Here is a 27,870-nt window from a genome sequence, read left to right on the forward strand (position 1 = left end):
CGCAGGCGCCCTGCGGCCGCCAATGGGCGCGAGCTCCCGCCTCTCCCCGCGCCTGCCGGGCTCGGCGATCGGCTGGCGCTGCCTGGCGGGGACCAGAGGTGGGCGGGGGAGGAGAGGGAGGTGTGGGGAGTGCGGCGTGGGCCCGGCGGGACGGTGAGGGCCGGGCCGGGCCGGGCCGGGCCGGGAGTGGGATCCCTGCGAGGGGGACTGGGGGTCGGGGAGAGGTGGGAGCGGGGGTGCGCGGGGGCCTGGTGTGCCCCCGGTGAGGGGGAGGCCCTGAGCGGGGGGTGCGGGGCCGCCTTCCCGTCCGACTGCCTTCTCCTCCTCCGACGTTTCTTTCAGGGGTGCTGTCCCCATGGCAGCGATCTACTCTGGGATTTACCTGAAGCTGAAAAGCGCCAAGACTTCTTGGGAAGAGAAACTCAAACTAGCCCATTTTGCGTGGATTTCTCACCAGTGTGTTCTTCCTAATAAGGAGCAAGTAAGTACTTTTCAATGGTAGGCAGCGAAAGGAAAAAAAAATCCCAATAGTTAATTGGTGCTGAGGGCGAATTGATTCATCAAATCCAGGTCTAGTTGCTTAAGCAATTGAGCCTAGGTAGTAGTGCAGATACAGCTCTGATGTGGAATTGTTGGTGATTCTTGATTTCTGCGTGGTTATATGAAATGTTTTCACAACATCAGCTTTCAGGTAGCTTCAGCAGAAAGATCTGCATCAGGGCAGGAAGGAAGAGTCTTTCTTATAGAGAGGACAGTGCGTGTGTTATGTCTCCTGGGTCGACGAGAAACCACCCCCTTCAGAGCTGTCATTAGCACTGGTTATTATATCCTTGTCCTTGGTTTCAGCTGGGATAGAGTTAATTTTCTTCCTAGTAGCTGGTATAGTGTTATGGTTTGGGTTCAGTACCAGAAGAATGTTGATATCACACTGAAGTTTTCAGCTGTTGCCAAGTATAAGTCAAGGATTTTTCAGTTTCTCATGCCCAGCCATCAAGAAGGCTGGAGGAGCACAAGGAGTTGGGACGGGACACAGCCAGGACAGCTGACCCAAACTGGCCAAGGTGATATTCCATACCATGGGACATCATGCCCAGTATATAAACTGGCGGGAGTTGACCTGGGGGGGGGGGGGGGCGGCAGATGGCTGCTTGGGAACTAACTGGGTATCGGTTGGCAAGTGGTAAGCAATTGCATTGTGCATCACTTGTTTTGTATATTCCAATCCTTTTATTATTATTATTGTCATTTTAGTATTGTTATTATTATCATTAGTAGTTTCTTCTTCTTTGTTCTATTAAACTGTTCTTATCTCAACCCATGAGTTATATTTGTTTTTCCAATTTTCTCCCCCATCCCACTGGGGGGGGGGGGGAAGTGAGCGAGCAGCTGCGTGGTGCTTAGTTGCTGGCTGAAGTTAAACCATGACAGTCCTATACAGGAACACTCTAAAGTCTGATGCTTCTGGTCATAGTTAAGAACAAAAACTTCAGGGTGGGAGAACTGACTGTAGCTAGACACATGTTTTCGGGTGCTCTAAACTTGTGCACATGAAAGAGTGCACTGTGGATTCATGGGCTTCTCCTTAGAAGGTGTTTTGGTGTTCTCTGCTTGGAACCCACCCTCTCCCCTCAATCCTTTTGTTTTGACCCTGTTTCCTGAAGGTCTGCTCAGTGTTTCCCTGAGGGAGGGGTGTCTTGTGCTGCTCCTCCAGCCGAGCTGTTTTGTGGGGTCTAGGGTTTGCACCATCCGAGATCCATGTTTTGAGTTCTTGCTGCTTCAGGTACTTAGAATATTAAACCTAGCCATACACCATCCTTTTCTTTTTAAATCAATAATTTAAATTAGTAGGTTTCAACCTTTTCCAGTTTGCACACATCTAAATTCCTAGGCCTGAACTTCTGGGTAGTAAATCTAAATATACAAAGAGGAGGATGTGAAAGGAATACCAATTGTCAGAAAGTGAAAAACGATCTGATTCTTTAAGTTTTGATTTAAAAGACTACATTCGTTAGTCAGTATCGACTGTCAGAATTATGCCCTGATGAAAGGGCCTTAGGGTGTTGACTCCTGAAAGCTGTTTTAGGATGGTACAGGGGAGCACAGGGCCAACGCTGGGTTTAGAATGAAAGCTTTTAGGAATTGAAACCTGCAAGGGTGGACTTCTCTGCTCGTTCAGAGCCTATTCTGCTTGGACATAGAGCAGTTCTCAAGGCACAAGTGCTGTAATTATGAAGAGGTACTACTTTTGTCTTGTTTTCGTGTGGGTGTTACTAAAGATTATTTCTGTTCCCTGTTGTTAACAGGTATTACTCGATTGGGTGAGCCATGCGTTGGTTTCATACTACAATAAGAAATCTGAACTGGAGGATGAAGTTGTTGAGAAACTCTGGGCGTATCTAGACAACGTTATCCATAGTAGAAGACTACAGAATCTCTTAAAGGGTGGGAAGACAATCGGTCTCAGTTTTTCAATTGCACAGGTGACTAAAACTGTGGGTATTTTGTCACATGCTGGATAGCAGTGCGTGTCTTCTACAGTATGTGACTCTTTCTCACAGTGTAGGATGTTACATGAAGTATATAATAATTAATCTGATGGCTTTTAGGACCACTACTAAAAACTCCTCTTATTTCTGTTCTGCAATACATTTGTATTTGTGCAGCACTAAGGCTGAAAATGGCAGAGCATTCTAATAACAATCTTCCTCTCTGTCTTTAACTTCTTCAAACTATCAGAGAGTGAACTGGTTTAAGTATTTAAGTAAAGGCTCAGTTCCATACGTTGCTCTTCTAAATTATTTACTGCTTATATTGCCATTTTACCTGGGAGTCTTAGAGAGAGAGAGATTTTCCCTCACTGAGGGGCTCATCAGTGTGTTTGGCTTGAGTACTTGTGCACTGTGATGTGCTGTTCAGCAGACCCTGCAGCTTCTTATGATGACTCTGAACAGTGGTGGCACCAAATCATTGCTGATCTTAATCGTATCATTATTTTAGCCTCAGCTGGAAGTGAATGGGGGAGACTGCAGTTACAGTTTAGAACTGAATGAGAAAATGTAACTTCTTATTCAGCTTCCTGGTTACAGAAATAGCAGAATTAGTGGATGGCTGCAAAGGCAGTCAAAATGACTGGAAGAATGACCTTTTTAGTTGTGATCTGGTTGGAAGGAAGCAAGTCAAGATTGTCTTTACCTGCAGAAATTGAGTTGTGAAGTACAGAGAATTGATTGGATGAAAACTGTGCTTCAGAGATGATACATAGAAATTGTGCCAAATTTGAGTGTGGTCTGGGTGTGAAAAGCTGTCTGGCTGAAGATTAGGTGAGAGGTACAGGCCAGAGTACCCTGAAGGCCAAGGACAGAGGTGGTAGAGGGTCCAGTGGAAAGAATTTAAGGTTCTGTTTTAGTCCAATGGGGCTTGAGCTGAGGAGGTGAACCATCCACTACAAGGTGTAAGGAGACAGGTGCAGTTTTTAACTCTGGAACGGAGGCAGATTTGTAAATTGCTGCTGAACTTTTTTGCTTCCGGATTATCCAGAGGTGAAAAAAGGGAGCAAATAAAAAGGGGATCAAAGGAGAAAACCATAGGGAAATCAACACAAAGTTTGGGAAGAGGAAGCAAAATGCAAGTTCAAGTAAACTTTAATTCTTTAGAACTGTATATCCCTCAAAGAGGAGATAGAGTGTTCTTCACATTCCAGATATCAGCACAGGAAACTGGCTCTTTTTAAAATATAAATATGATATTTAGTCACAGACATTCTTACAGAATGAGCTTCCTGGATCAAAGTTGTGATGTGTGTTGTGTGTGGGGTTTGTTGTTGTTTGTTTGGAGCATAATTTTGGGGACCTTGCAAGAAGGGAGGAAATTCACCCCTACTCCCTTTCTGTAGGATCAACTATTCGGATCAAGTATGGATAGTCTTATGTTGTTGCCAGTAGCACACATACTGAATGAGGGCTTCCTCACGCATCCTGTGGTGCAAACAAAAGCAGGGACACAGTTCTGGCCAGAGGACCTTCTAGTTTGAGACCTACGATGTGAGAGGCCCAGCAGCAGCTGTTGGCAGGTCCCTGTCGCTTCCTTCTTGCAGCCAGAGCTGACAGAAGGTGTTGTTGGCTCATTATGATGAGCTTTATCTTTGTGTGCAAAATTGACTGTTTTTTTTTCTCTTCCCCCAACCCCTCACCCCCAATTTTCAGGTCATAAATGAAAGGTTATCAGAGGCCTGTTCTCAAAAAACACAGCAAAACATTGGCACAGTGCTGAGTTGCTCCAGTGGCATCCTTTCTACTCCTTCGCTCTCCATCATTTACACAGCAAAGTGTGAGCTCTTGGTCGATCTCCTCAGCAAGCTGTCCAAGCTGGCATGTCAGCAGCTGGCTTCTGACGATGCTGTGGGCTCCCAGTTGTTCAGCGTCCTCCAGCTTACCTTTGCTCAGTACCTCCTGATCCAGAGGCAGCAAACCAACCCGAATCGTGTGTTTGGGCAAGTGACAAGTCACTTGCTCCAGCCATGTCTGCTCCTGAGGCACTTGCTAAGTGTGAGGAGCTGGACACAAGCAGATGACAACCATGTTCGTCAGCATCTGAGCAGGGAAATCCGAAACCAAGTAGAAACTTTGCTGCAGGCTGGGTTATTTCAGCCTGAACTTTTCTCATCCTACAAAGAGGAGCTGCTGCCGGAACAGGAACTCCAGGAGAAGAAGAAAGGAGCTTTGAAAAGTCTTTTGTTACCAGTCAACACAGTGCAGACCAAGCTGGGCAGTGGCTTTTGTGAACCTGCCCTCCACGGAGCTGTTGTAGCTGGTTCAGTGTCCCTGCTATATAAGCTGTTTCTGGACTCGTACTGTAAGGCAGAAAACCACCTTGTGTGTTTCCACATGCTCAGCAGGCTTTTTGGCTGTCTCAGGCTCTCTGGCTTACAGCAGGGTATGAGGGAGGATACGCTCTCCTCTGCAGACTGGAGCACGGACCTGCTTGCTTTGGAACAACTCCTGAACTTGGTGCTTAGCAGTGATATCTATAATGTTGCCAGTGACCGTATCCGGCACAAGGAGGTACAGTTTGGGTTTTACCGCAAGCTAGCCCAGATGTTGATGAGGCACTCCCAAGCTTCCATCCCAGCTTGGTTCAGGTGTCTCAAACTCTTGATGTCATTAAACCACCTTATAGTAGAGCCAGACCTGGATGACTTAGTGGCTTCAGCTTGGATTGATGCCAAGGTCTCTGAGCCACGTACGAACAAGCCCCAGGAGGCTCTCATCAACACCGTGTTTCAGACTTATTCCAAGCTGCGACAGTTCCCACGGCTCTTTGAGGAAGTGCTGACAGTCATTTGCTGGCCAGCTGCTGATGAACTGAGGCCGCCTGTCTTCTCTGCTGGCCTGACAGTAAAGCTTCATGAGTGCCTCCTTGAACTGCCACCCAGCCAGATTCTGGACATTTTGTGCCTCTTCGTGGAGAAGTGCCAGACCCTTATTATTCCTGCTGTTGAAGGGTCAGCCGACATGGCCTTGAAGCTGCTCTCAGTGAGCTCAGTGCTGCATGCCTTTCTGTTCAACATGAGGAGCCTAGATGATGTCACTCCTTCACCTGTGGTCCTTCGCACTCAGAGTCTGCTGGCAAAGATGCAGAAGGGGGTAATTCAGCCACTGATGGAGCTGCTGCAGGCTCCTAGAGGAGAGGAAGAGAAGTCAGACCTTTGGCTAAGGAAGGCCAGTGACTCTGCTCTCCTCCTTGTTTACACTTGGGTTGAGGTAGACACTTTGTTTGGTGTTAGCTGCAGTAAATATGTGTCTCCAACAGCTGAAATTGCTGCTGCTGTTACTGAACCTGCTGCAAGGCACTGGGGCATTTCAGCTTTCCTCCCGGGTGTGGAGGAGCAGTGCTGGGAGAGAGTCATGGAACTTGCAGATAGTTTTCCCTCCACTAGCAAATATTGCTTAGAACTGCTCACACTTCAGAAAATGAAGATGATCTTAATGCAGACCAAAGCTGACCTACAGGCCTTGCAGCATGCTGCAGCTTTCATCCTGGAGTCTGGGAGATCCAGCATGAGCAGGGGAGAATCTGAACCATGGGATGGAGATATCAGTGCAATAAGCAATCTTACCTACCCTACAGCACATTGGCACCTTGTCATCTCCAACCTGACTATCCTATTGCCATATATTTCCTTGAAAGATGTGGAGTACATTGCAAATGTGCTTCTAGAGACCTTAGTATTGGCCAAAGCTCAGGAAGCTGCCACAGACCAGGAGCCTTCCATCAGCATTGGAAAGATATCTCTTGGTTTGATGCATAGCTCCTTTCTCCCAGAAATGAAGGTCCTGCACTGTGCTTTTCTGACCAGTCTTATTCATCAGATCGCTAGGGTGCTGCCCACTGCTGCCAGGGATTCAGTAGATCTGCCACTTCAATTGCTGGCTGCAGGTAATATCCCTTGGCATGAAGAAATCCTGGCTCCTTGCAGACCTGTTGACCCGTTGGAAGAACCATCCGAAAACAAACTGCTAAAGGATGAGCTCAGCTTGTCTTGGAAAACGCTGGAGAAAGTTGCCCAATGTATAGTATTGTTAGCAAAAAATGACTGCCCTGTCATCGTGAAAGAAAGTCAGCTAGAAAACTGCTTGGGTTTGCTAGAAATTGCTTCTCTTCTGAAACTAGACAGTCTTCTTCCCTCTGACTGTACCCGGTGTTTTCTGGTGCTGCTGTCCCTGTTAGTCAATACCAGGGCTAGTGTCTCTTGCAGCAAGCTGTTATTGCTGAAGTTTTTAAGTACCTGCTTCCACCTCCTGAGGTGCCTGCAAGCTGGCAGGAATGCCAACTCTGTTTTTAAGGTGTTTCATGCCAGTGATGTTCTTGAGGCTGTCATGACCTCCCAGCTTACAGCTAGCAAAAATTTCACTGATGTCTTGACGGTTCCTGTTTGGGCGCAGTATCTCCAGGAAGTCCAAGCCTTTTTGGAAAATTTTCTTCAGATGATTATTGAAAGAAGGCAAAGTGTGAGGCTAAACTTGGAGAAGTTCATGTCTTTCCTGGTGAGCTGCAAGCCGGATGTTGGTGCAGCCAAAAGCAAAGACTCGAATGCTGCAGCTGGGCAGTTACTGCTCATGGCATTCACCACACTGTGTCATGTCGTCACACTCTACCTTCAGCAGCTGCCAGAAAAGAAGCTGCAGTCTGCAGATGTACTGTCTGCTCTGTTGGAGCCAGTAGTTCTGCAGATGGTCAGAACTGTTGAACACGGTCTTCAGAGTAACACCCAAAACCAGCCTTTGCCTGTAGCATTCATACCATCTGTCACTACTCTTCTCAAAGCAGATCTGAGCCATGGTGTCAAGAAGGGCTGGCAGAAGGAGCCCAGTGGGTTTTTGGAGCAACCCCGTATTAAACTGTACCAAAAGTTTTACTCTCAGATACTGAGAGAGCTGCCCTTCGCTGGGGGTAATCTGCAGTTCCTTCAGTCTGCGTTGCAGTTCCTGACGGTCTTCTGCTCAGTGCCAGAGCTGTATCCTGGAAAAGAAGCTGCGGTCATGGTTGTTTTTACTATAAAAAAGCTTCTCACTGGTATGAAAAACCCTTTCTCCACTTCCTTTGCTAATTTTGCAGCACAGAGGCGAGTTAAAAGCCATTTAGCAAAACATACATGTTTTTGAAAAGTCTGTATCTATTTACTTGCATTAAAGCAGTAGGCTATCCTTTTATAAATGCGTAACAGGAAAATTTTCAAGGAGGCAGTGTTGTGGTACTAGGACCACAGCCACCATCTAATTTGGTAATGACCTTCTGGAAGATGTAAACATCTTAACAAAGTTGAGGTCCTAAGTTACTCATCCCTGGACAGCATTTTGACAGTAACTGGAACATGGTAATACTTCTGGTTGTAGGGCTGAAGGTGCAGTGTCCTACTCATGTCATCGGTATGGTAGGCACCACTGCAGCAGCAGGTGTGCGCCAGGTCAGATCTGGTATGTCTTATCTGAGGATCTCGGAGGACCTTGCAGTAAAATACTTATCTGTTTTTGTATCTGATAGGTGAGGTTATAGAACAATGGAAGTCGCCTGTTAAGGGTGCTGAACACCTGTAATTCTGATAAAGTCTGTGGGAGAGTGGCAGATCAGTCCCTTTTTCCCCATCAAATAAAGAGCCAGGGCTAGAAATGACATGAAAAACCTCTCTTGCCAGCTGTATGACCTAATGGCTCCTTTAAATTGGCTCATTCAGAAAGAGGAACAAAACACAGCACAGGCATAACTGTTCTCTTTGACTTCTTCAAACAGTTGGAATTTGTCAAACTTGCTACTAACATGCTCTAGTGCAGTGGTCTCCAAACTTTTTTAATTGTGCATACTTATCAGTTGAAGAAAAAAAAGGAGTTTATTTACAAATTAGCATGTGCTACTCTACTAGTATACTAGGTACATTACAAAGCATACACAAAAAAAGTTTAAAAAGCATGAGATAAAGATGAAATAAACACTATTTTAACGTATTTATTAAAGATATTTTATTTATAATTCCTACACCCCAATGGATTGTCTTGTGCGCACCCTGGGGTGTGCGCACCCCACTTTGGATGCTACTGCTTAAGTGAACTACAGTCATGATCTCAATGTTTTTATTGGCATTAGGTAGTTAAGAACAGAGCACAGCTTTCCATGGAAAATCTGATCTTGAATTTGCGCAGTTGAATTTGAGCTAGAACTTACATATAGATACAGGCTTAGTCTGTCTCTTCCCTGGCCTGCATTTTAATCCTTCAGTGTTGTGGGGTTCAGTAAGGGCACTGGGAGCAGGGATTTCATGTTAGAACTAGGAGCCAGGAGGATATGTCAATTGTTGTAATTTTTCTGCTGGCTTTTCTCTCTCTCCTGTGCCTCACTTCACTAGTCTAAGATTGGTAAAGTGCTTTAGCCAGGAGACATAATTAATCACTGTGAAAATCTGTAAGAATTTCTGATGAATAAGTAAAGTATTCAATAAGATAAAATGTGGATTCCTGTTGAAAAAGACTTTCAGCATTGCCACAGATCCTGTGGGTACTCATGGAACTAAAAAACAAGCCTTCAGAATCAATTAAGACAGAAGCTAGTCTAGGACTGTCTACGTAGTAATAATTGAGTAAGGGGGGAGTGTGACTTATGATCAGCAGAGACCTAAACTTTGTCAGTTTAATGCTTTTGTGATTTGTGATGGCTCTCTGGTCATCATTTGTAGTAAAGCCCTGTGGTTTGTTTAGCCTGCTCCCTTGGCTTGTGCACACACTTTGTTGCAGTACTTCATACTACTGAAGGCTTTTCATTGGTATGATGACTGCTCTGTGAACCCTCAGATAGGAAATACTTGAGAACAGCAATTCATTGTGCTGGAGGGGAGGGAGGTAAAGGGAAAGCGTGGGGCCCTCTATGCATTTGAGCGTTAAAAAGGTACCCATAGAGCTGTTTTAAGGTTCAATTTGCCTTGTTCTTACTTGTGGAAGGTCCTGTCTTGGGAATTGGTTAAGACATGCTTGTGTCTCTTGAATGTGCAGGTCCTGCAATCACAACCCAGGTAATCCAAAGTATGGAGAGGGAGCTGACGGAGGTGCTTGTCCAGCTGCTGGGAAACTGCTCTGCTGAGGAGTTTTATACCATAATGAGGCTGGTGCTGCAGGGACTTGAAATGAAGAATGTTTGGCAACAAAAGGCTAAAGTAAGGCATGAGTTTAGTTTATTGTCAACTTCTTTCTTCAGTCTTCTGCTGCATCTTGAAAAAATTTTGTTGGCTGAATGACATCTGATAAATATTTTTTTCCTCTTCCTGGTTTATGTTCAGTGGTGAGTTCAAATTAATTTACATGGTTAAGAGCTTGGTGACTGTGCTATGTTCCGGATATAAATTGAGGGAGGTGGAAAGATCATGGAAACCTACTGGAAAAACTTTCTGTCCAGTTTAAGGACACAGCAGTCTTAATTCTATGTGTTGTCAACAGAAACTACACAGTTGTGATGTTACAGGCCATGCTGAATTTTTTTTTCTACTTGCTTATCAGAGCTCTTGCACAACAGATGCTAGCAGTTAGTGAGTTTACCACTGTTTGTCTGTGGCTCTTCTTAACAGGGTTAAAGGCACTTTTGGAAATGCTGGCATTAAGTAAAACCAAAACTGCACCTGTGCTTTTGGGTTTTGTCTATATAAAGACTTTTACTCTATAATAACCAGATATCACTCAGTAGCTTTTTAAATACTATGCCTTTCTCCAGAGCAGCTTAAGCAGCAGTGGTGACATATGGAACACTTGCCAAAAAAGCCAGCTGTACCCTCTGTAGAAAGCTCAGTGACTTGAGAATGAAACTTGGGGGTTTGTCTGGTTCTGTCTTATTTGTCAGAAATAGACACAGATATGCTGGATCAATTCTTGATATGGCTTTTTGAAAGTGTATCTGGAATTGCTGTACTGTGCATGTAATTCCTGCCACCTCAGTATAGCTTGTAATGTTTCTTTTATTAGTCTGTCATAACAGCCAGCAAGTAAAAAAACCCCTGCTGCCAAATGCAGCATTCTTAGTGTATAGTGTGCTGGTGTCTCTGTATTACCCTTGCTTCCCTCTGTTATCTAGTGGCAGTTGAAGGAGAAGGCTTTCCTTTCTTAAGAATCACGTAAGCGTTTTTGTACAGTAAGTTGATTCTAAAATAAATGTAGCATGCAGTACATTTGGGCCAGAGCTGCTCAGCATATTGAATTTTGTTGAGCTGCTGCTTACTTCACAGTTTCCAAAGAGATGTGTTGGTGGGAGGACTTTCATGTGTCAAGGAGCTCTGGTAATGCTCAAAACTGCCGCTGCCCTTGAAAAAGCTCTTCCGCACTTGAAAGGAGCCAGTGCATCTTGTACCCGTGACTGATCATCAATCTGCTTTCTGCAGGAAGTATTGTCAGCTGTTACGCTAACCAAATTGTTGCTCAGCTGCCCATTGAGTGGAGACAAAGAGAAAGCTTTCTGGTTTGCCAGCCCACAGATAATCACAGCTTTAGCTGTAAGTATCTATTGTAACTTCATTACCTATCCCTTTTATTTGTTGGAGTCTGTAGGCGTTACATCTAACATGCACAGAAGCATACAGGAACAAAAAAATTGTGCATACTAGACAAATCCATACCAGATTCACCTGCACTTTTTTGTCTAGACCCTTTCTCTCCTCCTTCCTCAAGTAAATCTCCTTCTGTGAGTGCAGCGTGTAGGTCATCCATTTCTTATTATCAGTAATTTGCTGGGACTGCACCATGTAATCTGGAGCTTGGGAGAAACTTGTTAGGCTGCAGAGAAGAGAGTCTGAGTCTCCTGTCCTTCCTCCTGTCCAAAGGAGAAGGTAACTGTCAGCCACATGTCGCAGCAGAAGCCAATGGCAGCAAAACAAAAAGAAGTGCTCATATTAAAAAAATAATAATATAAATTCACTGAATTATGAATGGGAAACTTAACTGAAAGTAACCAAACCCAGGTTTCCTGTCCTTCCTGTACAGCATACAAACCTAGTGATTTAAGTTTTTCTTCGCTCATGGTGATGGTGTCTCTAGACCAGAATTTGTCAGAGTCTGGCTCTGCAATGCCTGGGAATTGTGAGCATGCAACTTCTGCCCTTTTTTGGTAGGTCTGCATGCTTGTAAAAGAGAGAACTGCATCAATGCATTCATGTGAAGAGGTGCTGGTTGTCAGGGGACCGGGGACCAGCTGCAATTCCACACTCACAGCAGTGCTTGCTTGAAATGCGTCATATGCATCTTCGCCCAGGGTGCAGTTGCACAAAAATGGCTAAAGTGCAGGAGTCTCCCTGCCAGTCCAGCTTGCACCAGTCTAGTTGCAGTGACTCAAGTCAGAGCATTATGGTTCCGTGGTGTGTGAATTCTAGTGATAGGTGGCTAATGCACTCCTCCTTATCTGTTTCCTGTCTTCTTGTAGATGCAAACCAAAGAGGCCTGTCAGGACCAGTCACTGATTTCCACCATAGTTGTACCTATTCTAGAGACTGTAGCAGCTCTGCTAAGGCAAGGAGAAGGGGTTCTCTTGAATCCACACCATGTGTCATTGGCATTCAGCATTCTCCTAACAGTCCCTCTGGATCGTCTGAAGACAGAAGACTATCGCAATGTCTTCCTGGGAGTCCATGAAGTGCTCTTCTCTATTGTGCAGTGTCATCCGAAGGTATATCTGTGAGGGGGTGGGAGAAGGGGAAAGAGGTAGAAAGAACCAACACAGAGGCCAGTGATGAGAATTTTTTTTTTTAATAGTGTTTTTGAAATAATTTGTCCTGATAGTATGAAAGTGCTTTGTACCACTTGTCATTTAAAAGGCTGGGTATCTCAAAATTACATCATTTATGTTGCTCTTCTCCTTTGTTTTATGCCTCCATTGTTGGTCTTTGGCAGCAAATTGCTTATCAACATCTGATGCTGGATTAGAATAAAGCTTTCCCTTTTTTCATGATTGATTTCTGGAAGCACAAATGGCTCAGGCTCTAGGACCTCATTCTCACTGGAGATCAAGATTTTGCAGGCCTTTGAAAACAGTGCTTAGACATGTTAGAAGTTGATGACCTTCAAACATTGTACCATCCTGGTGTCCTTGTCAGCTTTCTGGCATGGGAAAGTGAAGATGTGCCAGGACTTGCACAGGGTTGGAGATACTCCTACGTGGAATATGTAGGCAGAGGTAGAATAAAAAGGAAAGGGGCCTCATGCATTTGTGTTAGGACTGAGAGTGAAGAGAGTTAAAGGTGGGGAAATGGAAAGTTCTAAAAGCAAGGCAGTACACATTGCTAAAATGCCCTTACAAAAACCCTGTGGTAGAAAGCTGCCTATCCAGACTGTTTTCACAGGGTGATCTGTAGTGTTATTGGACCCTGCATTTTGTGAATCTGTCTGGCTACACAGGTTCTCTACGAGCAAGAACAAATTCCCTAGACATTAGGACACTAAATGAAATGCTGGTTTGGAGAGATGAAGTAACTCTAATGTGATGTTTACTTGTTATTTATATTTGAATATGGCCAGGACTGCAGTCCTGCTCCAAGATTCTCTTGTGCTAGATTCTGTATGGATGCAGAGTGAAAAGATAGTCTCTGCTCCTGACAGCTCTAAAAGCTATACTGTTTCCTTCACAGGAATTAATTTCCCTCAGACTATGGGGTGGTGTATGTCTATCCTCTCCATTCCTTTTGCTACATAATCTCAGATGTTTTTATTTCATATCTTTGCAGGTGCTGTTGAAAGCAGCACCATCTTTTCTGAACAGTTTCCATCGTCTGGTTGTTTCTGTCATGCATGAAGGACGTCAGAAAGGAGACAGAGGTACCATATTTTTTCCACATTTGCATTATACATGCACACTGTAATTCTGTATATTCTAGAAGAGGAGATGCAGAACAGGGCAGTCTGACACCAGGACCAAAGTCCTCAAAACCTAGCTGTGGCATTGAAACCGTTAGCCCTATCTGTCCTTTATGTAAAATTGAGGATGAGCTTTGTAGTATTGTGGGCTTATGAAGATAAGTGGGGCTCCTGAGGAGCTGCATGCAAACAGCACTTCTTTAAGTGGATAAGGTATTCTTCACTGACAGGCTGGCAAGTAGACAGGAGCTGGTAAGGTTTGCTGTGCCCAATTTCTATCAACCCCTGTGCCTGAAAGTATGGTGGCTGTGAACTCTGGTGATATAGACTAATATGCCTGAGTTATGGCTGCAAATCGATCCTAGTAAATGGAGCTTCTTGAGACTGGAACTATGGTTACTACAGACCTGAATTGTCACCATTCTATGCTAAGCATAAACCCTGAACATTACACATATCTGAAGCATCAACTGAGATTAGATGGTATGTCTGCATGGTCAAGGATTTGGGATTAGTGTAGTTCATTATCTCAAAAGGAAGAAAAAAAAAAAAAGACTTATTACTTCAAGTTATTAAAGAATTTGCATTGTTAAAGTAGCCAAGTCAAAGATGTTCACAGTAATTAAGGTAGTCATCTTGTGCTTTATGCTGGTCAGGACAAAAATACCCTGTCATTAATAGTGGTGACTTTTTGAGACAAGTTGACCTCATGGCCTGCAACTGACTGTATCCCAGCTTTCCACTGATGTCCTACAGCTTATGCCATGATCAGATTTATCTTAGGTGATATGTTGCACACAACTGTGGGCAAATGTAAGTGTATGTATGCATCGTGGAGGAATATACTAACAAAGGCTCAGTGATAGAGGAAAAGGTATGTTAAACTGGTGCCAAACTTTGAGAATTTGCTTCATTCTGCAATACGTTTACACAAGGCAAGGGTCACAGGAAACTTACAGGTACGTGGCATCCTCAAGTTGAAAAACATGCTGTTTATCTTTGCAGAATTGTTCTATTTTCCTAACAGATAACATGAAAGTAATTTCTAAATTTCTCTTCTCCTTTGTTTGTGTTAGTTGTCTTCATTCACTGCCTACTGAGTAAATTCTCAGGTGATCTCTCCAGTCGCACTTTAAGTATCTCCAGTTATGTGGCTTCTGCTGCTATCTTCCACATAACAGATCTCATCAGAAAGCTCTCTTACTCTGCTGTTTCTAAGAGATGTCTTCTGATTTTCTGTAGATAAAGAATATTATTTTTCTGTCTCCTTGTTCTCATGTCCAGAGTGCTAGTTGGGACTGAATCATGGGAGGGACCATAGCTGCTGCTTTTAGCACTTCAGCACCTGTAACAAATACTTTTTTGCCTTGCAGTGTACATGGAGTTGGAATCAGTGTGCTCTTACAAAATAACTATTGTAAGAGATGCATATGGTGTTGTGGGGGTGTGGGGGGCCTCTCAGCGGTGGCTTGATAAGAAAAGAAGTTAAAATGGGCAAGCTGGTGTTGGCTTCATGTAGTTCAAGGATCATGGAAGACTGGGTGATTCTTTGGGTTTTTTTCCCTAGTGTTTTTAAGCCTCAGATGCCAGGCTGCAACTCACTTTCTGTTTTAGGCAGCACAGATGAGTTTGAAGATATACTGAAGTGTGCACACTTGGTGGAACGGATGTATACTCATATTGCTGCAGAAATGGAGGACTTTACAGTGTTTTCTGCTTTCATTGTGGCTCAGTATGTGACTGAATTGCAGAAGGTAACATGTTCTCATCCATCTTGAAAGTGCCATGGTATTGTGTGGGCTTTGGAGTTCCTGTTCCAAAGGCAACTGTGTTTTAAGTTTTGTAAAATCTGTGAAGTTGTAAAAGTTGCTATGCCTCATGGGGATACAGGTTTGATCCAGACTCTCTGTTATTTTGAGCAAGAGTTCCTAAGAATCTTTCTTACCCAGCTCCTGAAAACTTTCTAAAGGTGTAGGCTGTGGGTTTTTTAAGGCAAAACAATGCAGTGCCTATTTACAGAACTGTTTTGCTTTTCTGTCATGTTGGGTGTTGCTTTTTCTTCATGTGGTAGTTAGGTACTTCTCCCAGCTAGTCTCAGTTGTCCAGGACTGATAGCAGTTAGGGCCCCATCTAGCAAAGTAATGGAGAAAAATTCTCCTGGAAAATATCTTTTAATCTGGTCTAAATGAGTAAGTGAATGGAAAAAGTGTTACCAAGCTGGAGAATTGTTAGCTTTTCAGTAATTCTCCTTCCGAACCAAAGATATAATTCCAATCCTTACTGAAAACAGCTACTCCTGCTATTACAGATGCCAGAGCCAGGTCAGTAGCTTCTCACACCCAGACCTAAGTTCAAATTGTCATTCTATTGAGCCTGATGGATTTAAGTTTCACCAGGGTTTGAATGCTGCTTGTGTTGCAAGTACCTGCAAATTGATTATTTGTGGCTCTGGCCTGGGCATGGGCTGAAATACAGAAAGGAATTTTAGGCTTTGGTTTTAGGCTTTCTTACCACAGAAATATCCTAACTGGTGATACGTTTCTGAAGGATTATGGTGTAACCGGTGGCACTAACCATGAAGGTTGTTATGGAGCTTAAACTCAGCTGCCTTCTCTGTTCCCCAGCTTTTTTCCAAGGTTTGAGAGCAAAACAATGGGATATATCAGTTTTTAGCCATGTTATTTAGTGTTCTGGGTAAGTTAGTTATTGTTTACATAGTAAACATAGTAGTTCAGCAAATACTAGGGACAAATTACTGTTAAGACTACTTCTGCTCTATTTAACTATCTCTGAACTCTGTAATCTGTTCATCGCTGAATGTAAGTCAGAAAGCCTGACTTGAATTGTCAAATGACCTTTTCAAGTTGAAAGGGCACTTACCTCAGTATTAGCAGGAGTACAAAGTCTCATGAGACTTCTAGGAAAGTTTTGTGCAACACTTTCACTGGGAAGTGGAAGGTGATAGATGATAGCTGAAACCACAGATCACTAATGTGTGCATGGAACCTTTGGGCATGAAAAGGGGAATTGGTTTAGCGAGCCACCAGACGCTGTGACAAAGGGGTGTTTTCTGTCTGACAGAATAGATAGATCACAAGTAGGTGATGATTTATTTGCTCATTAGACTGGTGAGAATTGATGGATATCGGAGGAAGGGGAGGCCACAGCATGCCTGTCTTAAGGGGGGCACATACCCATCTTTCATGTTGCTCTGCAGAGGGAGAGAAAAACTCCTTTAACCATTCATCTCTTCTGAGTCCAGATCAGTGGCTTTCAGCCTGTGATCTGAAGACCCTGGGGGTCCGTCCAGGGTAACTGAGAAAAAAGTGTTGGTAGATGTAAGTCTTTATATGGGCATCTGCAGACTTACTGGAACCCTTTTAAGGGTCTGCAAACTAAAACTGATGAAAGCTACTGGCCTAAACAGTCACTTACTCCTAAAGTAGTTGTGTAACAGTTCCCTCAGTGCTCCTTTTTATACCAGGAAATAAAATATTTTGTGAATTATGTTGTGTTAATCTAGAAAGATTCCTTGCTGAGGTGGGTAGCATCTAAGCATCTATAGCCTCTTTCATACTGTTGGCAGCGCTTTTCCCTTGTTGTCTATGAGCTGTTGCTTAATTCAGCAATAGTGAAATACCTCTTCACACATTTAATGTCTCACATCAAGAGCTCTGTAATGCTTGACAAATTGGTAGTGCTAACTATATAGACCATAAAACTCTTACAAGCATAATTAACTGTCAGCCAGTTGTGGCAGCTGTTTAAATCTTTGGTTCTGCTTCCCATAGTGTTATTGGAGGGTGTTTATAGGAAACTGCACTGCAAAGCAAGAATGGCCCAAATAAGGCATGGGTCCAGAATAATTTGTGATGTGAGAGATGCAGTTCCAGTAACTGCAGCTCTGAGGTATCTGCTTATCCCAGGTGGGACATCTTGTCAATAGCTGTGGGTTTTCCTGTCCTTGTTCTCTGCAGTCATTTCTCTGCCCTAGGACGGGAGAGCCCAGCCCAGTGCATTCACTGGGAGTTCTGTTACTTTAGTGCATGGTGTAGGGAGAAATAACATCTGTTATAAACCAGCCAATAGATCAACTGACATAGAGGGGAAAAAATGACAACCTTCTGGACGTGCAAACTCTTCAGGGTCACAAATCCGAAGAGGCTTATGTGCCTTAATGCCTGCTATATGTTTTTCCCAGCTATGTTAGCAGGTCCAATAAAATATATTAGCTGTTTTACATTTAGGGCAGAAAGAGAGCAGGAGCCTGTCACAGTGATTAGGAGTGCACTTCATTAGCGGAAAGTTTATTAGTTGCCTCAGGAAGAAAGAAGTCTGAATTTTAATGACAGCTTTTTATGTAATTTTCATTAGACCTGGAGTGCGGAGGCTTAGGTCTGGAGGCATAAAGCTAATTTTGGGATTCAGCAAAGATAAGACAGGGTTCTGCGGCAAAAATAATGTGATTATGCCAGAGGCCAGCACCGCCTCAGGCACTGAAGTATTTAGCAAGTGATTTGTGAGCACAGGACAAATTTCAGTTAGCCTGGAGCACTAGCGGACTCCAAAGTCAGTACTGATGTTCCTGGTTGTAGCGGGGGTTCTGCTGGTTGTGGGGTTGAGCAGGGGTAATGGCAGGAGCAGGTCACTGAGTCCTGAGTCATTCCTTGTATTCCTTCAACTTTCTGCATGACTTCAGGCAAGGTACCTGATTCCTGATGTTAGAACAGATCAAGGAAACGCACATCTCCTGAGCTTTTTGAAGGTTTCTTTTATTAAGGCTTGAAGTCCTTAGATACAAATTGTTAGATAAATATCAAGTTGTTAAGTGATCAGTTAAAATTGATTGACTACCCAATGTAAATGGTAGAGTAGCCTAAAGGAAGTGCTCATTTGAAACTGAGACTTAGCATACAGCTAACACGAGACATACAGAATCTGCTGAAATGTGTAATCCAGTTTTCTTGCCTTTTTGTCTTCAAGTTTAATGCAGTTTTGTTCTTCTTGTAGGTGACTTTGCACCCGGCTGTGAAGAGCCATCTCACAGAAGGGATATATCACATCCTTGACCTTTGCATTGAACGTGACATCAAGTTCTTAAATGCGTCGCTACCAGCAGGTGTAAGGGAAGTCTTTAAGGATCTGTATAATGATTACAACCACTACCACAAAACAAAAAAACAGGGGGAGGAAAAGTATACTGCATGATGAATCCTGCCCGGTGCTACATAGTCAGTTATGAATTGATCTTGCAGTGCTCAGAAAATCCTCCGTTGCTGTTTGGTTTGGGATGACTAGCAAGATCAAATCTGAAAAGGGTCCGCTAAACATGGATTCCATCTATCTCTATACAGCCAGCCCTCATAATGGGGAAAAGGGGAACGGGGAGGGAGGGTGTGCTGTTAGGTCTGGTCCTGCCGTGTGCCACAAATGGCACAAGTGCTGCACCTGTGCTGACCCCCAGTGAACTCACTGGGAGCCCCGGGGAGCTTGCTGCAGTCTGGCAGCAGATGTCAGGCTTCAGGCTTTGGCACATCATGGTGCTTTTTTTATGGAATCAATAGTCTGGTGTAAAAGCCAGTGAGGGTTATAACTCCTGCTCTTGCTTACACAGTAAGCAGAATTAAAGCAGTTAAAGTGCTTATTTTTGTACCCTGTTATTTTACATTTTGTTACTGAAGAAATTTGTGAATGTTACACAGCTGTGCGGTAGGTTACTGTGCAAAACTCTGGAAATACAGTAAAAATTTGAAAGTTTGTATCTCTTTGCTTGATTGGTTTTGCTCTTGAGTCCAGCCCTGGGCAACATGGTCTGACCTATTGAATTTCCTTCCCAACCGTATTATCTTGTGATCTCATGATAATCAAAAAGACTGACTACTTAGAGCTCTGGTCGATTTACTGTCATTAAGCAATTACACTTAGTCATCTGAGCTGTGGTCGGTCTCAGTGTACATTTTTAGCTTGTGATAAATGTTAAGTACCAAGACCTATCTGAGACCTTTTTGGTCTAAGCTGAGCCTTGTTGCTTTGCATTCACTCTAGGTTAAGAGCAAGCCCTGGACTTAGTGCAACTCAGCTGACAGTAATTTAATAAGCTGTGGTAAATTAATCTCATTTGAGCCTGTAAGAAGCTTTATCAAATAGCTCCCTTTCATTAGCTAAACTACAGAGGTTTATTTTCTTGAAAATGATAGAGACTAAAGATTTAAACTTTTATGTAAGTGGTAAAACAATCTTCACACATGTACGCAGTTAGTAACAACTCGATACTCTCACATGATTATCTGCTTTAATCGATAGGTAGGGGTTGGGCAGAGGAAGGCTGGAATGTGGCTTACCACTTTTACTGGGTCCGTCTGCCTCATAGCAGAGTCCAAAGGCTGAAGTTTGGCTGGGGCAGGAGACTCCACATGGCACAGACGGGAGAGGTGAGCAGGGCTGTGGGCGACCCGAGGCAAGTGGAACTGCACCTCGGGGCAGGCAGGGCAGGGGCATGGCATGGCATGGCATGGCATGGCATGGCAGCCGCTGTCTGTCATAAAACCCTAGATGCTCCCCCTGCACCGTCCCGCTGGCTGTGGCCCTGTCAGGGCGCTCCTGGCACATCGCAGACCTCCACTGGGACCTTGGTTAGGCTGTGCCATCAGGTCCCTGGCAGATGTGCCCACGGGTGGGCAGTCCCTGCCCCTGGCCCTGGGGCAGCTACCTCTGCAACTCACACTGGTGCCTGCTCACCTCCTCCATCTTTGCCATGCAGAGCCTCCTGTGCTGGGTAAACTTCATCCTTTGGACTGGAGATGATCCTCCTCACGTCCTGAACAAGAAGCTTGGAGAAAAAGCTTTGATACCATGCAAGGCCTGTTCAGAAGTAGCAACAACAGTGGCATGTCACCAACACTGTTCGAGCCACAGTGCAAAGCACAGCACCATATGGGCTGCTACGAAGCAAGTTAACTCCATCCAAGCTGGACCCTGTGTTTTTATTTCAAAGCTGAAATGCTGATGTGAGCCAGCGTTGGGAGGGACAATTACTGCTGCCTCACCAGGCAGTGGGACAGTGAACTAGGTCCCAGAAGGGCAACATGTATGAGCTGTGTGCAGCCAAAGGGGCACCGAAGGAAGGAGGTCTCCAAGGTGAAGACAGTTAATATGCTAGTAAAATAAAGGAAGGTTATGAGCGCTGGGAGAGGGTCTGGAAAGAACAGTTTAAAAAGGAGAGCTAGGTTTGGAGCGGGGGAGGAAGGAAATGAGGTAGCATCTCTGGCATGTAAGTGTCAAGACTCCCCTGATGTAGCTAGCCATATGGTTGCAAGCCACACACATAGCTCAAAAGCTTCTGAGTGTAGACCACAGAGTAAATAACATCTTACTCATCGCTTTGAAGGAGGTAAACCACTTGAAGTGATGTCAGTTTTATTTCATTAATATTAACTTTTAAGATTTTACCAATTTTAACTTTTTGGCTTGAAAATGAAAATCTGTAACTGACTGACATGGACAGGGGTGATGGAAATAACAGACTCCTACTATAAAAAGAACTCAGTGCTTGAATGAATGAAAACTTGAAACCCTGCCACAATTAAACCATCCTTTCAAACACGCTGTGCAACTGCCACTTATCCCACATCCCTCCTCCTTCTCCAGGCTAAGCAGGGGAGTTCTGAAACAGAAGGCAGCATTTCTGTGTAGAAGTTACAAAGGGGTTAAAAAGAAGGCTGTATTTCACTTGCTAATCCTAGGTCTTTGTCCAAGAACTGCTCGGAGTTTTTTTAGCTAGAATAAATTAAGTCACTGGCAGAGGACCACCTGCTGAGAAAGCAGGCTTTGTTTTATTGAGTACATTCCCATGTGGGTGCAGTGTTCCTCTTTTGTCACACGATGGAGCCATCCTGCAAGGGTACAAAAGCACCATCTGAAATCACAGTTTTGGAGTCCTTTCTCCTGGGCTGGGTTAGTTTATGAGCTCTGAGCAGCAGGAAGGTAAAGGCTTTGGAAGAAGCACCATCTCAGGGCTAAAGGACAGGATTGCGACCTTTGTTTCACTTGAGCTTACAGGCTTCTGCAACAGTTAATCTTGGCCAAATTTCCAACTGTTGATGCAGTGCATCTCTTCTGAGGGCTTCTCTTGCTGCTGCTGCTGCACTAACAGAAATATGTCCCACAGCCAGAGCTCGCAGGCTGGGATTTCAGGGTCCTGCTGGCTGTGCTGCAGGCTCAGCCTGTGACTCTGCCTGTGGCGTTCATTAGCCGTGCCCAGGCAGTGCCCAAGTCTGCTGTGCCAAAACTAGCCCAGATATAAAGTAAGAGACAGGATGGGCAAGACGAACAGTCATGACCAGCAAAAATCACGTTGGTTTTATTTATCCCTTGGTTTTGTGTAGCTGCTGTGAAAATCAGCTGATTTTTCTGCTTATCTGGGGGTGGGGCTTGATGCTTGATTTATCTTGCTATTGTGGATAGAAATGCAGAAGAAGATGATGGTGTAAGATGGTAGAAATTATTTTGCTAGTTTAGAAAGAAGTTATTTTTCCTGTTCTTACTTGCTGTGAGGAGTCAACATACTGAGTACTTTCCTTTGAGTTTGAAATGGATTAGTAACTTCCTATTTGTTTACTTCTTGAGGTGGGTCAGGGGCTGCTGGATAACAGAAGACTCCTTCCAAAGCTTCTTATGGGTTAAAACAAAATAGCATGAATAAAGGAGTACTTTGAGAGATTCCTATATCATAATTACTGAACCATTAAGTGTCTACAGTGATAATAGTTTGCTGATTATACCAAACTGAATAGGGAGGTGGACACTTTGGAAGGGAGAGCCACCCTGCAGGAACCTGGGTAGGCTGGAAGAGTGGGCTAACAAAAACCTTATGAAGTTCAACAGGATGCTGAGTTGCATCAACAAGGGCATCACCAGCAGAGATAAAGAAGTCATTATCCCACTCTACTCAGCGCTTGTCAGGCCACACCAGGAGTACTGGGTTCAGTTTTGGTCCCTGCTGTACAAAAAAGATGTGGACAGGCTGGAGGGGGTCCAGAGAAGGGCCACAAAGATGATCCAAGGACTGGGAAGCCTGCCATATGAGGAAAGGCTGAGAGAACTGGGTTTGTTCAGCCTTGAGAAAAGCAGGCATAGGGGAGACCTTATCATGATGTTCCAGTATTTAGTGGGTGGCTACAAAGAAGATGGAGACTCCCTTTTTACAAGGAGTCACATGGAAAAGATGAGGGGTAATGGGTACAAGTTACTCCTGGGAAGATACCAATTGGACACAAGAAGAAAATGTTTCATAATGAGAACAATCAGCCACTGGAATAATCTCCCCAAGGAAGTGGTGTATTCCCCAACATTGGACACTTTCAAGATTTGGCTGGACAGGGTGCTGGGCCATCTTGTCTAGACCGTGCTTTTGCCAAGAAAGGTTGGACCAGGTGATCCTTCAGATTCCTTCCAACCCAGTATTCTATGATTCTGTGATAATAGCTATACTGGGATTCTATCATCTTTGTGTGTTACAGACTTGTAAGGACACTTGCCTTGAGGTGTAACAATTGCTTTTCTATTTGAAGTAGATTCTAGCCTTTCAGGTGGAGAACTGTATTTGTGCAAACACAAACTAAATGGTGTTTGCAAGCATGGAGAAATGATTTTTTTTTTCTTATTTTTTTCAGCGAAGTGACTGCTTGATTTTTTTTCAATAAGAAACATACAAAACTGCCATTGTATCACTCTTGACAGTGCTGACATTTGCTGCTGTATGATCAGTGAAGTACTCTGCAAATGGTTAAAGTTTCCAAAATGCAAGATGCTGCTGTTAATGTATCTATCCTGTAAGATTTATGTCACAGGCAAGTCAAAGTGAAACCCGACTTGCTATAGATTAGTACTCTTTTGTATTCACATACTTTTTTTAAAGTATGAAAGGGTTGGGGTGTGTGTGTGACTTTAAAGCCTGGAAAATTTGTGAAAGAAAGTGTGTCCCTGTGACCTTCTCAGAGCTTTTAGTCTAGGAGAGCCCTCTAGCAAACCCCTTGACAGTTCTTCAAGAGAATTTGTGAAAAATAAATAAAGGCACTCCAAGTGCCTAAGCTGTATTGCCATCCCTTTCCTCCTCAAGCAGGACGCTGACTTTTTTGTACTTATTTCTAAAGATGGTAACTAACGAATGTGGCAAAATCCATTTTGTCTTTTGTAGGCATGTTCTAATGCAAGCATAGAGTGGCAAGAGGTACAGCCCTGCAATGACTTTCCAGCAGTGGCTGCTTGGTCCTTTCTAGGTATAGAGCTGTTTGTGTCAGAAGAGCCTTGTTCTGACACATAGTTCTGGGTCTTTTCTTTTAAGATTGATGGAGACCAACTTCTGCCCCAAAGCAATTGTCATTGGCTTGATTACTTTTTGTAGAAGTTGGATTCAGAATTGCTTCTTGAAGGGAGAAGTTCCACAGATGATCTGCTCTGAACTAGACATCTTCTTGTGGAGGCTGCTGCAGAGCCTGGTCTCTCTTTTTCCAGCAGGGAAGTCACTGTAATGCCTTTTCAGCTCTTCCCCACAACCAGAGGACAGGGCTCTTCCTCCTGATAGCTGGTGGAGAGGATTTGGAAAGCAAGCAAAGAATACAAGGAGAGGGAAATCGGGGACATGTCCCCTGTTAAGTTGTTCAGCAGCTGAGTTTTCTGTTAGGTTCAGGCACCCCTGCTTTTATTTCTACAGCCTCTACTTGAGGGATTGGTTCTGCAGATTTTCACAGGGCTGTGCTGGGGCTTCTCAGGAACGTGCACAAAGCTGAACATTGCTGTCCCGAGGATGAGAACCGTGAGCTGCTTCTGCTGTAGGAAAGGAGAGAAGAAAAAGAGCAGGAATGGAGGTCTGGGATGCAGTCAGACTACTGCCAGGGCTCTTTGTTGATGAGATGACTTCGTTAACGATCTGAGTTTGGGTAGGAATCAGCAGCTTACAAGAAGGAAAGAAACTCCTGGTAGCTGAAAGCAGAGCAGCTTTGAAAATCAGGCTGTTCCTGGTTTTCAGTGCATCTTAAACATCCGTTGCTTTATTTGATGTACTACAAGCACCTAGAAACCTCTTTCAGTGGCGGTCCTCCCTGTGTGCAGCAGTGTGAACTGCGAGCGAGCACTCGCTGTCCTAACACACTGCCAGGTGTGAGAGACGGTGGGTGGGAGAAGAAACAACACTGCAGGATTGATTTCTATTTAGTTTTTCATGCTGGTTTTAGAGCAGCGTGTGCGAGTTCCTCTTGGTAACCTCAGGGAATACTATTGTTGGGTTTGGGTTTTGTTAATATCCCAGGAAAAGAAAGGAAGAGTAAATGACCATGTTATAAAAAAATCAAATTTTCATGTTGGGGCACAAACAGACAAATCCATAAAAGACAATTTGATCAACTACCTGCCAGCGGTAAATTACGTGGCCTGCGCAAACAAAGCCTCAGCTTTATCGGACAGTGTATTCACTAGTGGAGGGAAGGCTGATTTATTACTCCATCCAGTCAGTAATTGTCAGCCCATAATCCCCTGAAGGGAAAGTAGCCATCCGTGCTTATCACTTGAGAAGAGACTCTAGAACAAAATGATGCTGATTTTAGCCTGGCAAAAACCATTGCCACTTGAGCACAGCTGGTCTGTCCGAACGCAAGTGGCTGCTGCTTGTTCCTGTTCACGAGACTCGGGGGTGCAGTTGATTCTGAGCACGCGCGGCGGGGAGTAAAGCTCGGGGCTTTTTTGGTGCGGCTTTGTTCTTGCATCTGCTGCAGGTCACCTGTGTGCTTTGCTTGCCGAGGCCTTACCTTCCTTGGCCTCTGACACAGACATGAGTCTTCCCTGTAGGGGATTCGTGAGGTTTGCACGATGTTTAATGCTCTGTGGGTATCTAGGTGAACGGAGATGATTTTTTTTTTAATGCTACAGAGGTGAGCGATACAGCATTATTTGATTTATTCACAATATTTCAAGTGATAACCAGAAAATACGTAGACTGTCAGCATCATTTCTGTCCCTTTTGCCCTCCCACCAGACGTATGTGAAACTTGCTGTTGTTTTAGTGTGCATTTTACTTTATTTTCTAAGATTTGTTGAGATTGCTCAGTGCTTTCAGGAGACAGCTATGCAAATGTGAGCTGCTAGCACCTGATTTCTTCAGACTGACATTTTAAAGTATGTTCATTAAAGTTTTCATAACCTAAACACATAATAATGAGAGCCTAGAGTATGTGCCTCCTGGTACCACATGTGAAGGAAATGTGTGTCTAAGAAACCTGTTATTAGCAGCTCGTATTTTGTTTGTGCAGTGACATCTAAGAGACTTTCTAAGCAACTTATTTTCCCTTGCTGTAAAGGCAGATTTCTTACTGCAGCAAGGGGCAAATCTGTTCTTCAGATCTCAGCCTGCACTGTATTGTCTGGATGAGGAGAAACCTGGAGAGGAGAAATACTTCAGTTCCTGAGCCATGGAAACTTCACCAAATGGAAATCTCCTTTGACCCACGTGCCCTTTCCCTGCAATAGCTAGGGATTATCATCTGTCACGGTACTTCTGCCCGCACTTCTGCCCTAAGCTGCTATTTCTCTAAAAGCATCACCAGACCTGTTGCATCTCGTCTATTAGCAAGGGGACTGTCCCAGCAGCTCTTGTTTGAAGGGAGACTCTTAGCATACTGAGAGTTGGGAAAACCCATTAGTGTGAGTGGTAAGAAATGGTAGCGTTCAACTTCCAAGGCGTGAAGTTTCAATCTGTTCTTTCTAAGTAAACATAATGGTATTATAGCTGGGCCATCTATCCACAGAGCATGGATGAACTGCATTAAGTGTTTCCTCCTGGCACTCCTCCATTCCTGGTTTTGGAGGAGAATATGTAGCTGTGTTGTCTTAACACAGGTGGTATGTGGAAGATGGGTTAACCTCGGCATGCAGATCCGGGGTGTTGAGGAGTAGTTGTGGTATGTGCATCTTTCTCCTTGCCACACCGTAGTAGTGGTAATGTTTAGAATTAGCTTCTGCACACGATTCCACAGGACTTTGGAGGGCAGAAACGTGCCCTTAGAGCTCACGGCACTTTTCATCTTCAAAGTGCATTATAATCATTAATACATTAATTAGGCATTCTCCCCTTCCTTCCTGCTAACAAGGTTTATTAAGCTGAATGTATTTATCTTTGGGCAGCTTCTACAAGCAATTGAATGAATAATTTTCCTAATAACTTTAATAGCGAAGACATGAAAGGGAACAGGGATGATGAGAAGAACAAGAGACCGAGGTAAATAAAGCTGCACTATGAAAGGAGAGGAGCAATTTCATTCGAGGTGTAACTCCACCTACCCCTGCAACTCCCAGCTGGCAGCTGTGCAGCCTTTGTTGCTTCTGTCTCCCCTAACCTACATGTAATCGCACATCTATGCAGTGTCTATGCAACATTTATGCTAGCACACACAAATGCAAAAAAAGGATGTCATGGATGACTGGGACCTGCGGGAAAGGAGAACATGAAAATAGCTTGCAATTGCAAGGTGAAGAAAGCCTATATGAAAGTTTGACTTTTACATACGCTTACAATGTCCTAGGTGTTTCTATGAGAAGCAGTATAATCTAGCAGAGTATTTCACAGTGGGTGAGTTGCTGGACCCAGGAGGTGGAGGAAGGTCATGAATGGCTATGTCAGGGAGTTTAAGGCATTGAAAACTGTAGTCTAAAGCAAATTAAAATCGTGCTTTCCTTCTCCATCTTTACCCCTCAAGCATTGTCTGTTGTGCCCTCAAAGCACACATAAATACACGGTGTGTGGATGTTACCATACGTATGCTGGTTTGCTCCTACTCTCACAGTAAATGTTGGTGGAAAGACATAAAATGTTTTCTCTGAATAAGGACATGCCCCCAAAAAAGCTCTGAGACTGGATGACTTAGTGGCTGGGATGCTGCACTGTGAATTTAGTGATTTGCATCTTAGGCAGTGCTCTGCCGTTTGCTAAGTGATTTCACCTCTGTCTTCTTCCTGTCTAGTTTATTTAGATTCACAAGCTTAAGACCAGGAGGGACTACTAGATCATCTGGCCAGACCTCTTGCGTATCACATCACAGTCCATTGAGCTTGATATAGTTACTGCTGTAGCGAACCCAATAACCTGTGGGTAGTTGCAATATATCTTCCACAAAGCCAAATTTTTGACATTAAGCTCTTCAGGGCAGGAGTTGTGTTCTAACCATGCTTTAAGCAGAGCTTCTCAGCAGTGTTATTAACCAAGAAAAACAACAACAAGGGTAATACCAATAATGTTAATTATAATAAAATCTATTAATATTTTATTGGGTAAGCTTGCAAAGATTTCTTTTTTTAAACTGTGAAACCAGCCGCTATATATGAACTGTAGCCTTCAGAAAGGAGATTGAGAGGTGGTTTTTCAATTCTGATATGCAAATACTTCTGCAGGGCAACAGACCAGCTATTGGGAGGGCTCTTTAATGCAGTGGAGGAGGTTGTAAAAAAAAAAACA

General features: G+C 43.9%; 1 protein-coding gene across 3 annotated transcripts; it reads left to right on the forward strand.

The window, feature by feature from the left end:
* The first annotated feature begins 14 nt into the window (after positions 1-14).
* URB2 (URB2 ribosome biogenesis homolog) lies at positions 15-27,870 on the forward strand. 3 transcript variants are annotated; one of them, XM_075043306.1, is made up of 10 exons: positions 15-98; positions 343-481; positions 2,304-2,480; positions 4,203-7,572; positions 9,537-9,697; positions 10,910-11,020; positions 11,944-12,186; positions 13,241-13,331; positions 14,985-15,124; positions 18,381-27,868. In XM_075043306.1, the coding sequence occupies exons 2-10, from the start codon at positions 356-358 to the stop codon at positions 18,576-18,578; spliced, it is 4,617 nt and encodes a 1,538-aa protein (XP_074899407.1). In that variant the 5' UTR covers positions 15-98; positions 343-355; the 3' UTR covers positions 18,579-27,868. The 3 variants fall into 3 exon arrangements, 2 of the variants coding, with proteins under 2 accessions (XP_074899407.1, XP_074899406.1); XM_075043305.1 differs by lacking the exon at positions 15-98 and adding an exon at positions 101-153; XR_012652536.1 differs by lacking the exons at positions 15-98; positions 13,241-13,331 and adding an exon at positions 101-153 and having other exon boundaries at positions 18,381-27,870.

The sequence above is a fragment of the Buteo buteo genome, chromosome 12 (genome assembly GCF_964188355.1).
Source record: "Buteo buteo chromosome 12, bButBut1.hap1.1, whole genome shotgun sequence".
Lineage (NCBI taxonomy): Eukaryota > Metazoa > Chordata > Aves > Accipitriformes > Accipitridae > Buteo > Buteo buteo.

Coding starts and splice junctions, on each gene's coding strand:
- URB2 (XM_075043306.1), top strand. CDS start 356: ATGGCAGCGATCTACTCTGGGATTTACCTGAAGCTGAAAAGCGCCAAG. Junction 482..2,303: donor TTCTTCCTAATAAGGAGCAA/GTAAGTACTTTT, acceptor TGTTGTTAACAG/GTATTACTCGATTGGGTGAG. Junction 7,573..9,536: donor TATAAAAAAGCTTCTCACTG/GTATGAAAAACC, acceptor TTGAATGTGCAG/GTCCTGCAATCACAACCCAG.